At 34.8% G+C, this 17855-nt stretch overlaps 1 protein-coding gene and 1 pseudogene across 1 annotated transcript in view; both read left to right on the top strand.

Moving 5' to 3' along the window:
• CCDC18 (coiled-coil domain containing 18) overlaps window positions 1-14385 on the top strand; it is a 109012-nt gene extending 94627 nt beyond the window's left edge. Inside the window, exons 26-28 of the mRNA XM_061186306.1 lie at window positions 180-317; window positions 4076-4276; window positions 13789-14385. Coding sequence (XP_061042289.1) covers window positions 180-317; window positions 4076-4276; window positions 13789-14385 — 936 coding nt within the window. The remainder of the gene's footprint in view (window positions 1-179; window positions 318-4075; window positions 4277-13788) is intronic.
• Window positions 1824-2780, top strand: LOC133088397 (archaemetzincin-2-like; annotated as a pseudogene).
• Window positions 14386-17855: the final 3470 nt, after the last annotated feature.

Below are 17855 nucleotides of genomic sequence, written 5' to 3'. Positions count from 1 at the left end.
AATATCTAGATTAAAATCTAGATTAATACATTTTTTAAAGTGTACATTTAATATGGTAACTGTGTATGAGTATATAGTATTATAAAAGATTAAGATACTTCTATAAATGTGCTGAGTTGTTTAGCTATAATAACCAAATAAACAAGTAATGTAACCTTTACTTAATATGTCATTTTAAGGAAGCTCATGGAAAACATTTAGCTGAAGAATTGGGGGCTTCTCAAGTACGTGAAGCTCAGTTAGAAGCAAGAATGCAAGCAGAAATCAAGAAATTGTCAGCAGAAGTAGAATCTGTCAGAGAAGCTTATCATCTAGAGGTAAATAAAAATTTAATTTGTTCTATTACCCCCTGCTAAAGTGTGTTGATCTATCTGAACAAAGTATAAGTCTAGCTCTTAAATGTTCATTATAGAGTAATACATGTGGTCTTCCATTTCTGGTATCCTAAACATATAACTTTCACTTCATATCCAGTGAACTAATATTCTGTGGGGTTAAGAGCTTGAATTCTTTAGCCAGGCATCCTGGTTCTAAATCTCAGCTCATTACTTGACACTTATGTAACCTTGGGCAACTAACTTAACATCTTTAACTACAATGGATATAATAATGCTATCTATTTCATGAAACTGTGTTGAGGATTAAATGAATTAGTGTAGGTAAAGTTCTTACACCAGAGCCTGGCACATCATTATCATTGTATCATTGGTTATAAAATAGTGCTTGCCAAAACTAACTGGAGGTATTTAATAACCAATATAAGCCGTTTCATGTGATGTAGATCTATTAATGTGTTGTAATTTTCAACATTTGCTCTGATAGTAAGTTAGAGAGGCAGTACGATACTTTTTATCTATCCATGTGTCCTGAGCCTTTATAGAAATGGGCAGTGTCACCCATTAGAATAGCATTTCTTGTCTTTTTAAAAACTATATTTGAAGATATCCAGAATTTATGTTTAAGATCTGAATAAATTACTTATGAAGTTCTAATAAAGCATTTTTCCGTATGGCAAATACATTTATATTAAACTCATTTCTAGGGAGTTTGGTAACATCTTCGTGAGGGATAAGTTGGGTTTGTGGTCACCATGTCTTGTTTAAATGCATTTAGAGTCAAATCTCTTTGAAAACATTGTCTGCCAAACAAAACACATTTGCAAGCTGAATCCAGTCCTCAGGCCAAGAGATTACAACCTTTGGTCTTTAGAGACAAATGTGAATGCTGATGAGTTCAGCATAATTATTTGATATTAGCTGGTCAACTTAGTGACCATCAGTAATAATTGGTCCATCTCAAGTATTTGCCAGGAACTACTCAGTATGCTTTTATTACATGGTCTGAATTTCTACTTTTATTTTTAATCATCCAATTTTTTACTTTTAGTTTTATAAGCATCCTGAAATTATTTATAAGCAGATAGTACATAAAATGAATTGTAAAAATTGGTTCTAGTATTGCGGTTTAATATCTGGTATTAATATTTTATATGCATCATATAAAAACACCTAATATGGACACTCACACAGGGGCTGCAACTGGTGTCTTAGAGGCCTGTCGGGGATGCAGGCACCCAGCACAATGCTTTTCTGGTCAGGCCCCAGACATGCTGGTCCTTTTAAGCCTCGTGGTGAAACAGCTGTTTAACCCATTCAAACAGAAAAATGAAAGCTCTACATAGGAACACGATGTGAATGGAAGAGACCTTTCATTATGCAGACAGTATGGCACTCTAAACAGACACTAAAAACAGCTCTCATCTTAAAGAACCCAGCACTTGTGTCACAGTAAAAGTTAGATGCTGGTGGAACAGCTTTTGATAAATGAAGCCTTCCAGCCAGACGGTGATACCTTTGGACCCATCTTGCATTCGTGATCAAATTGGATACCTCCCATCCTGAGGCTCCCCAAGACTTTTGAAAAGTTCTTCAGTGATCCTTACAGAAAGACACCCTCTCCAGAGAAATGCAGTATTTATATACAGTGCATTGGATCGCTAGGAAACACCAGAGTTATCAGTGAAGAATATATTAAATGACTCAAGGGCTACTGTGAAGCATTTTTCTGTGGCTTGACAGTAAAGCTCCTAGAACCAGTTCCTGTCTCTGCAAGATGTTCTTTTAGAGTCAGTGATAACATACAAAACCTACAGATTCATGCAGGGCACACCCTGAAGTTCTAAAAAATTAGAAACCTAAAGATGCCTTCTGTGTTGTGGGAATAACACTGATTGAGCTTTACCCAAGAGATTCCCTGGAATTTTGCCTTTGGACAGGCCTCTTTAACAGATGGTATGGGGATATTCAGCCTTGTCAGGTATGGAGGGTTTTATAGTTTATCTTATGAAGGCAAGGTAAAGAAGCTGCAGAGAACACCTTCAAACGACTATTCAATTTTTGATAACTATTACATTCCTGAAATGACTAGTGTTTTGCCACTTTGATCCTATAAGACTTTAACGCATGAGATTGGACACATATTTGGACTTTAACACTGCCAGTGGCTTGACCATCTAATGCAAAGTTCCAAAGATTTGGAAAACGCTGACCAGTGCCCCCTAAACCTTTACCCTATCTGTTTACACAAGTTACAGCATGCTATTGGTTGTAGCACTGTGGAAGGGTACAAAGCGCTGGTGAGGTGGATTGAAGCTGAATCTGCTGACACACCTCCCTCCAAAACATAGTCATGAGGATAATGTGAATTTGCCAAAACCTGTAGAAGCCTTTAAGGAATGGAAAGAGTGGATAATAAAATGCCTTGCTATTTTCCAAAAATAAGGACCTTCAAATAGGAGTAATTAAAATAAATACTTGCAGGTTAAAAAAATATATATAGGGTTTTTTTTGTTCTTAACAAAGATTTTTTAAAGTGTGTATGTTGGTTGAATATAAAAATGAGAGACTATGTCATTAAAGTAATAGGAAAGGGGATCAATAAGTTTTAACTGTAATTTTTAAAATACAGGTTTCAGAGTTGTCAGAAAAGTCACTTAATTGCAAAACTCCTGATTTTTTTTCAATGAGAATGAGATTTTTTTAAACTTTATTATGGAAAATTTTAAACATATTCAAAAGTAGAATGATATGAATCTTCCTATATATTGTTCAACTTCAGTAATTATCAACTCATGGCCAATTTGATTTAATCTATAAGTATGTCAACCATCTCTTTTATCTAAAAGGAAATACTTTTGAGAATGAAAAAGCGTGCTATTAGTAACTACACCAGGATACCAGGCATAAAACCTAGACAGCTGTAGGCAGACTGGGAAGTGTGGTCACCATATCTTTAACCTCACTCACTTCCCTTTCTTCCCTTCCCCACATTCCCCCGCATATCACATATTGTTTTGAAGCAAATCCCAAACATGATTGTTTCATCAGTAAACATTTCTAAAAGATAAGGGCTATTTTAATAAATTTATTTATTTACTTTTATTTTTGGCTGCGTTGGGTCTTCGTTGCGGTGTGCGGGCTTCTCATTGCCGTGGCTTCTCTTGTTGCAGAGCACAGGCTCTAGGCACGCGGGCTTCAGTAGTTGTGGCTCGCGGGCTCTAGAGTGCAGGCTCAGTAGATGTGGCGCACAGGCTTAGTTGCTCTGAGGCATGTGGGATCTTCCCGGACCAGGGCTCGAACCCGTGTCCCTGCATTGGCAGGTGGATTCTTAACCACTGCGCCATGAGGGAAGTCCGATGAGGGCTATTTTTAAAAAACATAACCACAGTGCTATTATCACACCTAAAAATTGACTGTAATTCCTTAATATCATCAAACATCCAATCATTGTTCAGATTTCCTCAGTTATCACAAAAATGTCTTCATAGCTGATTTGTTCAAATCAGGATCCAAAAGCAGTCCATGGTATTTAGTTAACTGTTCTTAAGTAAATTTAAAACTATGGGTTCCTTCTCCCCTTTTTCCCTCTAGTATGTTATTTGTTGAGAAATCATGTTTGTAACTACAAACAGAATTTACTTTCATTTAAGTAGAAATGGAAAGTATTAGAATGTTGTTGAAACCAACTTCACCCTGTTTTCTTTCTTCCTTTCCTTTTCAATTTTGGGGCTATGTAGTTGATTTCACATCAGGAGAAGCATGCAAAGTGGAAGATTACTGCTGATTCTCAAAAGACTTCTGTTCAGCAACTAAATGAACAGTTAGAGAAAGCAAAACTAGAATTAGAAGAAGCTCAGGACACTGTAAGCAATTTGCATCAGCAAGTCCAAGACAGGAATGAAGTAATTGAAGCTACAAATGAAGCATTACTTATTAAAGTAAGTAAACATATAAAAGTACATAAAGCAAAACTATAATGAAGTAAATTTATGACTTATTTTCCCATCCTTGTAGTTTGTAGAGGACTAAATAACCAAAAATTGACCTGTTTGAATAAAATGCACTTGATTTAGAAGACACTGAATTTGGACATTATTAATTTGATATGTATCATATTACCACAGGAGAAATAATTTACGTTCAACCATCAACTTTTTTTAAATTTTTTTTTGTGTGTGTGTGAGAACATTCAAGTTCTACTCTTTCAGCAAATTTCAATTATACAACTAGTGTTACCAACTATAGTCATCATGTTATACATTAGATCTCTCAGACTTTAGTCATCTTATACCTGAAAGGTTGTACCCTTTTAGCAACCTCTCCTATTTCCCCCACCACCCAGCCTCTGGCAACCACTTTCCTGCTCACTGTTTCTATGACTTTGACTTTTTTTTTTTCTTTTAAGATTCCACACATAAGTGATATCATGCAGTATTTGTCTTTCTTTGTTTTATTTCACTTAGCATAATGCCCTCAAAGTCCATTCATGTTGTTCCAAAGGGCACATTGTATATTCCATTGTATGTATATTTACCACATCTTTTTTTTTTTTAACATCTTTATTAGAGTATAATTGCTTTACAATGGTGTGTTAGTTTCTGCTGTATAACAAAGTGAATCAGTTATACATATGTCCCCATATCTCTTTCCTCTTGCGTCCACCTCCCTCCCACCCTCCCTATCCCACCCCTCTAGGTGGTCACAAATCACCGAGCTGATCTCCCTGTGCTATGCGGCTGCTTCCCACTAGCTATCTATTTTACGTTTGGTAGTACCACATCTTCTTTATCCATTCATCCGTTGATGGGCACTTAGGTTTTTTCCTTATCTGAGCTATTGTGAATAATGCTGCAATGAACATAGGATTACAGATATCTCTGATAACCTGTTTTCATTCCCTTTGAATATATACCCAGAAGTGATATTGCTGGAGCAAATGATAGTTCTATTTTTAATTTTTGGGGGAACCTCCGTGCTGTTTTCCTTAATGGCTGTACCAGTTTACATGCCCACCAACAGTGCACAAGGGCTCCCTTTTTCCCACACCCTTGCCAACACTCCTCTCTTGTCTTTTTGATGATAGCCATTCTAACAGTATAAGGTGATATCTCATTTGATTTTGATTTGCATTTCCCAGATGATTAGTGATATTGAGTACCTTTTCATGTACCTATTGGCTCTTTGTATATCTTCTTTGAAAAAAATGTATATTCAGTTCCTCTGCCCATTTTTTAATTAGATTGTTTCTTTGCTTTTGAGTTGTATGAGTTCTTTATGTATTTTGGATATTAACTCCTTATCAGTAAATGATTTGCAAATATTTTTTCCCATTCTGTAGGTTGCCTTTTCATTTTATTGGTTTCCATTGCTGTGCAGAAGCTTTTTAGTTTCTATAGTCCCTCTTTTTTATTTTTGCTTTTGTTGCCTTTGCTTTTAGTGTCAAATCCAAAAAATCATCACCACGCCTGATATCAAGGTGCTTACCTCGTGTTTTTTCTTCTAAGAGTTTTATGGTTTCAGGTCATAAATTTAAGTTTTTAATCCAGTTTGAGTTGATTTTTGTGTATAGTGTAGGATCAGGGTCCAGTTTCATTCTTTTGCATCTGGCTCTCCAGTTTTGCCAGCACCATTCATTGAAGATACTATTCTTTCCATTGTATTGTGTATTCTCAGCTCCTTCGTCATAAATTAATTGGCTATACATGCATGGGTTTATTTCTGGGCCGTCTATTCTGTTCCATTGATCTATGTGTCCATTTCTATGCTAATATGTACTATACTATAGCTTTGTAACTTGGTTTGAAATCAGGAAGTGTGATGCTTCCAGCTTTGTTCTTCTTCAAGATTTCTTTGGCTATTTGGGGTCTTTTGTGGTTCCATACAAATTTTAGGATACCTTGTTCTATTTCTGTGAAAAATGCCATTGGAATTTTGATGAGGGTTGAATTGAATCTGTAGATCACTTAGGATAGTAAGGACATTTTCACAATATTAATTATTCCAGTTCATGAGCACAGAATATCTTTCCATTTATTTGTATCTTCTTCAGTTTCTTTCATCAGTGTCTTACAGTTTTCAGTGTACAGGTCTTTCACCTCCTTGGATAAATGTATTTCTAGGCATTTTATTCTTTTTGATGAAATTATAAATGGGATTATTTTACTAATTTCTCTTTCTGATAATTCATTATTAATATATAGAAGTACAACAGATTTTTATATACTGATTTTGTATCCTGCTGTTTACTGAATTCATTTACTAGTTCTAACAGTTTTTTGATGGCATCTTTAGGGTTTTCTATATATAATATCATGTCATTTACAAACAGTTACAGTTTTACTTCTTCCTTTCCAATTTGGATTCCTTTTATTCCTTTTTTTTCCCCCTAATTTCTCTGGCTAGGACTCCCAATTCTGTATTGAATAGAAGTGGTGAGAGTGGGCATCCTTGTCTTGTTCCTGATCTTAAAGGAAATGCTTTCAGTTTTTCACTGTTGAGTAATATGTTAACTGTTGGTTTGTCATATATGACCTTTATTATGTTGGGGTACATTCCCCCTATAACCACGTGTTGTGCATTTTCATCATGAATGGATATTGAACTTTGTCAGGTGCTTTTTCTGCATCTTTTGAGATGATCATATGACTTTTATCCTTCATTTTGTTAATGTGGTATCTCATTGATTTGCAGATGTTGAACCATCCTTATGTCCCTGGACCTAATCCCACTTGATCATGGAATATGATTCTTTTAATGTATTGTTGAATTCAGTTTGCTAATATTTTTTTTAAATATTTATTTATTTTAAAATACTTTTTTTTCTTTTTTTTATTAAGTGATATTGGAGTATAGTTGCTTTACAATGTTGTGTTAGTTTCTGCTGTACGGCAAAGTGAATCAGTTATACATATACATACATACACTCTTTTTTAGATTCCCTTCCCATCTAGGTCACCACAGAGCACTGAGTAGAGCTCCCTGTGCTAGACGGTAGGTTCTCATTTGTTATCTATTTTATTTATAGTAGTGTATATATGTCAATCCCAATCTTCCAATTCATCCCATCTGCCTACCTTCCCCCCTTGGTAACCATAAGTTTGTTTTCTATATCTGTGACTCTATTTCTGCTTTGCAAATAAGTTCATCTGTACCATTTTTCTAGATTCCACATATAAGTGATGTTATACGATATTTGTCTTTCCCTTTCTGACTTACTTCACTCCGTATGACAGTCCCTAGGTCCATCCATGTCGCTGCAAATGGCATTATTTCGTTCCTTTTTGTGGCTGAGTAATATTCCATTGTATATATGTACCACATCTTCTTTATGCATTCCTCTGTTGTTGGACATTTAGGTTGCTTCCATGTCCTGGCTGATGTAAATAGTGCTGCAATGAACATCAGGGTGGATGCATCCTTCAAATTATGGTTTCCTCCAGATATATGCCCAGGAGTGGGATTGCTGAATCGTATGGTAGCTCTATTTTTAGTTTTTTAAGGAACCTCCATCGTGGCTGTACCAATTTGTATTCCCACCAACAGTGTAGGAGGGTTCCCTTTTCTCCACACCGTCTCCAGCATTTATTGTTTGTAGATTTTTTGATGATGGCCATTCAGTTTGCTAATATTTTTTGAAGATTTTTGTGTCTATGTTCATCAGTGATATTGGCCTGTAATTTTCTTTTCTTGTGGCATCCTTGTCTGGTTTTGGTATCAGGGTAATGCTGGCCTGGTAAAATGAGTTTGGAAATGTTCCCTCCTCTTTTTTTTAGACTAGTTTGAGGAGGATTGGTATTAATTCTTAAATGTTTGTTAGAATTCACCAATAAAGCCATTTGGTTCTGGACTTCTGTTGTTGGGAGATTTTTTTTTATTATTGTTATTACTGATTCAATCTCCTTACTAGTAATTGGTCTATTGAGATCTCATTTTATATTTTCTTCATGATTCAGTCTTGAGTTGTATGTTTCTAGGATTTTACCTATTTTTTTCTTTGCTGACCAATTTGTTAGTGTATAATTGTTCATAGTAGTCCCTTTTGTTCCTTAGTATTTCTTTGGTGTCAAGTTGTAACATTTCCTCTTTCATTTCTGATTTTATTTATTTAAGTTCTCTCTCTTTTTTTCTTGTTAAGCCTTGCTAAAGGTTTGTCTATTGTGTTTATCTTTTTAAAAATTCAGCTCTTAGTTTCATTGATATTTTCTATGTCTTTTTAGTCTCTGTTTAATTTATCTCCACTCTGATATTTATTTCCTTCCTTCTACTAACTTTGGGCTTAGTTTGTTCTTCCTTTTTTATTTCCTAAGGTAGAAATTTAGGTTGTTTTATTTGGTATCTTTCTTGTTTCTAAATGTAGGTGTTTATTGCTGTAAACTTCCCTCTTATATCTGCTTTTGCTGCGTCCCATAAGTTTTGGTGTATTATATTTCCATTTTAATTTGTCTTAAGATAATTTTTGATTTCTCTGTTGGTTTATTCTTTGACACATTGGTTGTTATGTATCATGTTGTTTAATCTCCAAGTAATTGTGAATTTTCCAGTTTTCTTCTTATAATCGATTTCTAGTTTTATACCATTGTAGTTGGAAGATGCTTGATATGATTTTAATCTTCTTAAATTTATTAAGACTTGTTTTGTGACCTAACATATGATCTGTCCTGGAGAATGTTCCATATGCACTTGAGAAGAATATGTATACTTCTGTCATGTGTTGGATGGAATGTTCTGTAAATGTTAAGTCCATTTGGTCTAACTTGTAGTTCAGGTCCAATGTTTTCTTATTGATTTTCTGTCTAGATGATCTATCCATTGATGAAACTGGGATATTGAAGTCCCCTACATTAATATGTTGCTGTCTGTTAATACTTGCTTTATATATTTAGGTGCTCCTGTGTTTTTTAGGTGCAAAATATTTACAAATGTTATATTCTTTTGTTGGATTGACCCCTTTATCATTATATAATGACCCTCTTTGTCTCTTGTTACACTTTTGGCCTAAAGTCTGTTTTTTTTTTAAATAAGTGTAGTTATCTCAGCTTTCTTTTGGTTTCCATTTACATGGAATATATTTTTACATCCCTTCACTTTCAGCCTATGTGTGTCCTTAAAACTGAAGTGAGTCTTTCTAGGCAGTATACAGTTAGGTCTTATTTTTTTATTAAACCACTCTGTCATTTGATTAGAGAATCTAGTCCATCTATATTTAATTATTGATAGGTATGGACCTACTTTTGCCATTTTGTTCATTGTTCTCTGGCTGTTTTTAATTCCTTCATTCCTTTCTTCTTCTGTTGTTCTCTGCGTTTATAATTTGATGATTTTCTGTAGTGGAATGTTTAGTTTCCTGTATCTTTTGTGTATCTATGATAAGTTTTGCTTTGTAGTTTTCTTGAGGCTTACATAAAACATCTTATATGTATAACAGTCTATTTTAAGTTGATAAGAACTTAACTTTGAATGTATACTAAAGCTTTACATTTTTACTCTGTCCCCCCTTTATTTTGTTTTTGATGTCAAAATTTACTTCTTTTTATCAGTGTACCCATTAACAAATCATTGTAGTTATAGTTACTTTTAATACTTTTGTCTTTTAACTTTCATACTATAGTTATAAGTAATTTACTTATCACCATTACAACATTAGAGCATTATGAATTTAACTATATATTTACCTTTATCAATGAGATTTAAATTTTCATGTTTTCCTGTTAATAATTAGTGTCCTTTTATTTCAGCTTGAAGAAGTCCCTGTAACATTTCTTGTAAGGTTAGTCTAGTGGAGATGAACTCTTTCAGCTTTTGCTTGTCTGGAAAATGCTTTATCTCTCTTTCAATTCTGAAGGACAACTGCCAGGAAGAGTATTCTTTTTTTTTTTAACTCAAAGAGTATTTTATTTTATTTTATTTATTTATTTTGGCTGTGTTGGGCCTTTGTTGCTGCACGTGGGCTTTCTCTAGTTGCAGCGAGCAGGGGCTTCTCATTGCGGTGGCTTCTCTTGTTGCAGATGGGCTCTAGGTGCGCGGACTTCAGTAGTTGCAGCACACAGGCTCAGTAGTTGCGGCACGTGGGCTCTAGAGCGCTGGCTCAGTGGTTGTGGTGCACAGGCTTAGTTGCTCCATGACATGTGGGATCTTCCCGGACCAGGGATCGAACCCATGTCCCCTGCATTGGCAGGCGGATTCTTAACCACTGCACCACCAGGGAAGTCCCAGGAAGAGTGTTCTTGGTTGGCAGTTTTTTTCTTTCAGCACTTTGAATATATCATGCCACTACCTTCTGGCCTGCAGTTTCTGCTGATAGTCTTACAGGGTTCCCTCGTACTGCTCCTTCTGTACTGAGTTGTAAGGGGATAGCCATGGTACATCCTTGGAAGCCTGTTAAGAACTGCTTCTTTGTTTGCTGTAATCTTGTGTGTTGGACTCAAGCCCTGTTGGCTTTCACAGCTAAGTGTTTTGAGGGCCCATCACTCAGGTGGAAGTCTTAAAAGTTGGAGCACTAGATGTGGGATCCAAGCCCTTTGCTCTTAAGGAAGAAACTGGAAGTCAGGTGTTCCCTCCCATTGTATGGCCCTGCGCTTGACGTGGGGTTTATGGCAAAAGTGAGTCTCAGCTTTCCTACTAGTTTTGGTGTGGGCAATTTCTTATCCACCCAATGTGTAGATGTTTCTCAGCTTGTTTCTTTTGAAGGGAATTGTTCCTTATGTAGCTGTAGATTTGGTGTTTTGTGTGTGGGAGGAGATATGAGAGGAGCCTGTATCGCCATCTTGGCCTGGAACTTGTGCAAATACCAACTTAATCATAATGTTTACTTTAGAGGGTTTTATACTTGATGTACTTTAGAAGGAGGCTCATTAGTGGGAAGCTGCTGCATAGCACAGGGAGATCAGCTCGATGCTTTGTGACGACCTAGAGGGGTGGGATAGAGAGGGTGGGAGGGAGGTTCAAGAAGGAAGGGATATATGTATGCATATAGCTGATTCACTTTGTTGTACAGCAGAAACTAACACAACATTGTAAAGCAATTATACTCCAATAAAGATATATATAAAAAAGAAAAAGTAGGAGCATTTTTCGAAATCAGGCAAGTTCCTCTAAAAATCATAAAGTAGAAAGTGTAAGATTATGTTAACAAATTTTTTTTACTGGTTTTTGAGTATATATGTCATTTTTCAAATAACCTCTTGCTACTTATTCACCCCTATTGATCATGCCAGTTTACTCTGGAATTTGAATTAATCTCAGTATTGATGCATAGAGATAAAAAATTTAATATTAGTTCAAACTGCCAATAAGTATGATTAACACTGTCAGCTAAGACCTTAAAAAAAGACCAACCTCACTGATAGTTTTGAAGCAATAAATGATTTTATAGCAAAATGGAAGTTATTAAAAACCAAAAAAACTCAGTCAATTAATACCTTAGAAATATTTGTAATTATTAACCTGAGCACTTAAATTCCTCTTATAAAATACTTTATATTCACAGTACTAGAGGAAAGCTGAATAGACAGAATCTAAAATTATGTTTCAGTTGAACACTCTATGCTTTTACTGAGATATTAATATAGTTAGTGTTCTGGGGATTTACAACATTTATACAAAATTATAAAACTTCATTGCAAAAAATTGACTCTAAAAATTTTGAAGATTCTGCATTGTATATCCCTTGTCACAGTAATTATGTCTGCTCACTTGTTAGATATTACCAATGAGATAAATACAGTTGTATTGCACTCATCAATTATTCAGAAGTTTTTAAGTTCAAATACTTAGGAAGTTGTGAAAATATTGTCAAAATAGCAGCAATTCTTAAATGAACCATACATACAGAGATCTTAGAACATGTACTATGATTAGCCAGTATACCAGACAGAGGTAGAATTTCTTTGTTTTCTGACAGTAGAAAGTAAGTCAACCACAGCTGGCTCCAAAGTCTAGATTGGAGAGAAGTTAAGGAGGATAAGAGAGAAAGAAAGAAGAAAAGCTAATAGAAGAGCAGAAGCTGGCATAAATGTAACAATTAGAAGTAACTATAAATAATGGAAAGCAATTCATTGACAGCAGCAGTAAATGACAGAGAACAGAAACAGAAGTGAGGGAGAAGAGAAGAACACTGTTTGAGGCAACAGATCTTTCCAGTTCACTTCTTTTAGTACCCTAACAAGTACCCTCGTATTTGAGGAAGTAAGAGCAAAGCTAAGTCCATTTTCTGAAAGCCCTGAAGACATCACTGTATTATTGCACACTACAATAATGATCACAACAGTGAACTTCTCTGAGTCTTAAGAAAAAGTTGAATTATGTTTAATATATTCAATATACTTTGTAAAAGTGAGGTGTTGAACTGTAAGTTAAATGGAATCCTGCTTATCTGAGACACCACATTTCTCAGTTTGGCTGGATAACACACAGAAGTTTAAAAAAAACTTAAACTGCACATGACCTTATATGTGTCAACTTTATAATTACTTCATTAATTATGATTATAAAAATGTGAATACAAGGCTTACTAAAAAAAAATTGCCACTTCTGCCACTTATAAATCAAGTTTATCTAGATAAAGTACTGTAAAGACATCAAAGGACTGAAATATGCATGTTAAACTTTCATTTTGCAATGCACACTGTGGTTATGACAGTTTTATTTATAAGCACAGTATTTTTAGAAAGAATAGAAACTATCAGTTTAAAAGTGACTGGTTTAGAAATATGCATCTTATGGATACCTGTAAGAAAAGGAGAATGTATTTGAACAGGAAACTACTACATATGTTTAACTTTTGAAATTAAAATGTCTTCCTTTTTTTTTTTTTTTTTGGCTTTATCGCTTTTCAGTGTATGCAGTCTTATTCTTAGGATCCCAAAGTTGGGTCAGAGGACCCAAATGAAGGACATGGAAAAACAGAAATGAAAAGTTTATTTAATAAGGATTAATTTATTAAATATTATTAATCATTTAAAGGTTTTTCTTTGAAAAATTTCTAGTAAAGGTTTCTTGTGATGATGACATATAAAGCAGAGTAGCTAATAGACATTTATTTCCTATTAGAAAAATCTCTAGGGCATTGTTTTTTGTATGTATGTATGTTAGATTAACAAATGATTGTATACCTTTTTATACTTCTGCAGAAAATTTTTTAGATGTAAGATTTCAGTCTTGAATAGAAACTTATATTGTCATCAATACTAAGAAAGAAAAAGTTCTTTAAGGAAAATGTAATTTTCAATGGAATTCCTTAGTATAGTTTAAACATATTTCTAGTGAATATAGATAATTGTCCCAAAATGAAGGGTTTTAACAGAGCTTGGAAAACTCAAGAGTTGTTATAAAAAGAATTTCTGTACTAGGATGAAGTTTAACTTAGATGACTTCTAAGAGTCTGATTTTCTAAGTAATTCATTCATTTAAGAAATATGTAATCAGCACCTACTATGTACCAATTTTTCTACAGGAATCAGAATTAACCAGATTGCAAGCCAAAATTTCTGGACATGAAAGGGCAGAAGACATCAAGTTTCTACCAGCCCCATTTACATCTCCAGTAGAAATTGCACCTGATATTCAAGATTCAAAATTTGCTAAGCATTCTCACACAGCTTTCTTCAAGTGTAGAAAACTACGTCGCTCTATTAGTGCCAGTGACCTTAGTTTCAGAACTCGTAGTGATGAAGATCTTTCTGAAGAATTACTGCAGGACTTAAAAAAAATGCAATTGGAACAACCTTCAACATTAGAAGAAAGCCAGAAGGATCTGACTTATACCCAGTCAGACTCATTTAAACCTCTCCCATATGACCTAGAAGATGATAGTTCTGAGAATAATGACTTCAGTACTCTTAGTGGAATGCTAAGATATATAAACAAAGAAGTGAGACTATTAAAAAAGTCTTCTATGCAAACAGGTGCTGGTTCAACTCAGGTATGTATTTCATACATTAGAAGTTATAATAATTTGTCTCCAATTAGTATCATTTTATTTTCTGTAGGAAAGAAACCCATACGTTTAAATGAAGCACTCATGCCATTAGGTGATGTACACAAATATTGAAAGTATGAAAAACTTCATTGTGAGTTTAGAATGCTTTTACCCCAGATAAGTAGAGCTGAAAATTTAGCTTTGAAAATTAACTTTTGTTAAAATAGCCTATATATTTGATTAAATATAATCTCTATATTTGACTGAAGACAGTTCTACCTCATATTGGGAAAGTATTTTGAACTCCAGAGTATTAGAGAATGTTTTTTGGAGTTCCGAAATTAGTTGTGTTCCTAGACTTCCTGGAAACCATTCTAGTAAAGATTATTAAGGTAGCCTTTGTTTTGGTCATAGATTTCCATAGTGGCTCAGAATATCTCATTCACATGATTTTTCTGCTCCCATTATTCCTGAGCATATCATACTGAAGAGGCAACTTTGTCCCTGCTACACATACCTTACAGACACTCGACATTGTTTATAAGCAGTTAATCTATAGTTTGCACAGAGAAATAAAGAATCTCTTCCAGGTAATTTCAGCTTTTTTCAAATGCCCATTTGTCTCATTTCAAACATATCAAAATATGTTTGGTGGCCTAAAAAGTTTAAAAAGTGTTTTTAGAATGGATCCAAGACAAAGACTGTTGGAGCTTCTGTTCATTTCTCCACATCCTTCCTTACATTAAAAAGAGCTTAATTTGGGGAGTTCCCTGGTAGCCTAGTGGTTAGGATTCCGGGCTTTCACTGCCATGGCCCAGGTTCAGTCCCTGGTTGGGGAACTGAGATTCCGCAAGTCACGTGGCCCAGCCAAAAAAAAAGAAAAAGCTTAATTTATTATTTATAAGCAGAAGACTAGAAATATAATGGAATTGGTAAAAACAAAATTTACACATTATGAAATTTCAAGTGTATAGCAAACAAGTAAGATGGTAAAATAAACAAGGCAAACTTCTGTGAAGCCTGATAAAATTAGTTTTCATCTAGCCTTTAAAACTACAGTTGTGTTTACTGTATATAATTTGTTTAGCCATTTAATTCATTTAGGATTTATTGAGCATCTACTATATACCAGGCACTGGGATTATAGAAATAAACAAAACAAAAATGATCAAGACCCTGTCCAAACAGAGCTTACATTTTAGTGGGGAAATCATCAATAAACAAGTAAATAAACATATACTCTAATGCCAGGTGGAAATAAGTGTCATGAAGAAAAGCTGGTAAGAGGATATGATGTGACTCAGGTATACTGTTTTAGATCTGGTGATCAGGGAAGGTCTCATGAGAAGATGACGTTTGATCAGAGTCCTATAGGAAGTAAGGAATTAAACTACCTCAGTATCTGAAGGAAGAGCATTGGAGGAACGGGAACAGGTGCTAACGTCCTGAGGTGGTAGCATGCCTGGTATGTTCAAAAAACTGCTAGGAGGTGTATGGATGATTTGGTGTAAATAAGAGGGAGGAAATGAGATAAGAGATAATGCCAAGAGTAGGGTAGTGGAGGTGGGGGTGCCATAGTGATCTTGTAGCTCCTTTTGAAGTGTGATGGGAAGGCATTGGAGGATTATGCTTAAGAAAGTGACATGATCTGATTTATGTTTTTAAAGGATCACTCTGATTGCTTTATGAAGAATGGATGATAAAGGGACAAGAACAGAGACCATATAGGAGGCTACTTGTAAAAATCCAGGCAGGATATGATTTTGGATAGGCAGGAGGATAGATGTGAAGGTGTTAAGAATGGTTCAATTTCTGGATATATTTTGAAGGTAGAGCCAACAGTGTTTGATATAGGTTTTGAGTGACATAGAAGTCATGAAAGACTCCAAAGAGTTTAGCCAGAGTAACTGAGCATTTACTGAGATGAGGAATACTAGGAGATGAGCAGATTTGGAGGCATGGAGAGAATCAAGGGTTTGATTTTAGATATAATAAATTTGAGAGTTCCATTAGATGTCCAGGTGAAGATGACAAATTGTTGCGTTTATGAGACAAATTATAAATTTGGATATCATCAGCATATAGATGGTAGTTATAGCCATAATGATGGATTAAATCAAGGAAATTAGTGGAGGTTAAAAAAAAAAGTCCAAAAACTAAGCCTAATTTAGTAAGGCTAAATTACTTTTAGCATGTGAGTATTGATAATTTAAATTAAAGCTAACTGAGAAGTAAACAGTGAGATAGGAGAAAAATAGGAGAGTATAATAATATTCCATAAGCCAAGTAAAAATGTGCTTCAAGAAGGAGGGTGAGATCAACTGTGTCAAATGTTGCTAAATAAAGTGAGGATTGATAATTGATATCATATTTGGTAATGTGGAAGCTCTTAATGACATTTTTAAGAATGGCTTCAGAGTAATAGTGAGGATAAAAGCCTGATTAGAGTGGAATCAGCAAAGAATGGGAGGAGAAGAAATGGAAACACCAAGAATAAACAACAATATACAGTAGAGCAGAGAAATGAGGGGAATGTGATATCAAGGGAGAGTTTTTTATTTTGTTTTTTAGGATAAGAGATAAAACAGCATTTTGTATGTTGGTAGGAATGATCCAGTAGACAAGGAAACTGATAATGCAAGACAGAGTGGAAGGAGTAAAATCCTTAAGGTAGGCTGAAGGAGACAGGATCCAGAAGAGAAGTAGAATTGGCCTTGAATAAAAGAAGGGCAGTTTATCCACTGTACTGGGAAGGAAGGCAGAATATAAGGGTACAGAAATACATGGAGTGGAAGAAACACATGGTGGGAGGGGAGGAATTCCATTATTAATTGCCTTTGTTTTCTTAGTGAATTAAGAAGCAGGGTTATCAGCTAAGGCAGGGTAAGGTATTAGAGGTTTAAGAGGGGAGGTATATGAAACAGTTATCTTGTAGAGTGGGAAAATATAAATGAACTAGGGAGGTCTAGTAGGATTGCCAAGGAGATAGTTTTGTTGTGTAGAACTGCCATGCAAACCAAAAGACATCTGGTGTCTTTTGTCCCTGTCTATTCTGTGCCAGCAACAGGATGTCCCTTTTTCCCCATCATAGTGACAACCAACAAGTACTCTTACAGATTTCCAGAATGTTCCCTAGGGGAGAGTACTGCTCCCTTTAAGAACCTCTGCTATATTCCAATGGCCCTTACAGTCATGGATATACAAGAGTCTTATTTTTGGTAAAATAGAATTTATATAGGATAAATTTGTGATAGATTATAGATTTACTATTCTAAATGCTTTACATAGATTAACTCATTTAATCTTTATTAACAACCTTGTGATAGGTACTATTATTATCCTAATAATACCAAATCTTCTATTTTAGTGGCTACTATTATTATTCTCACTATATAGATGAGGAAGCTGAGTCTCTGTTCTTAACCACTATTGATAATACTGTTTACATAATTGTACTTATATTTTCTTCAGTACTGTCTAATTATATAGTTTGGTCTTGCAACTACTTAGTCAATTAGAGATTAAGGTTGTGGGACTTAAAATTACTACACACTGATAGAATATTTCTCACTCTAAAGGTCATTGGGAAAGATAGATGGATT

Source organism: Eubalaena glacialis, chromosome 3, assembly GCF_028564815.1.
Source record: "Eubalaena glacialis isolate mEubGla1 chromosome 3, mEubGla1.1.hap2.+ XY, whole genome shotgun sequence".
Lineage (NCBI taxonomy): Eukaryota > Metazoa > Chordata > Mammalia > Artiodactyla > Balaenidae > Eubalaena > Eubalaena glacialis.
The sequence above is the reverse complement of the archived record's forward strand: the minus strand, read 5'-3'. Positions and strand labels throughout refer to the sequence as shown.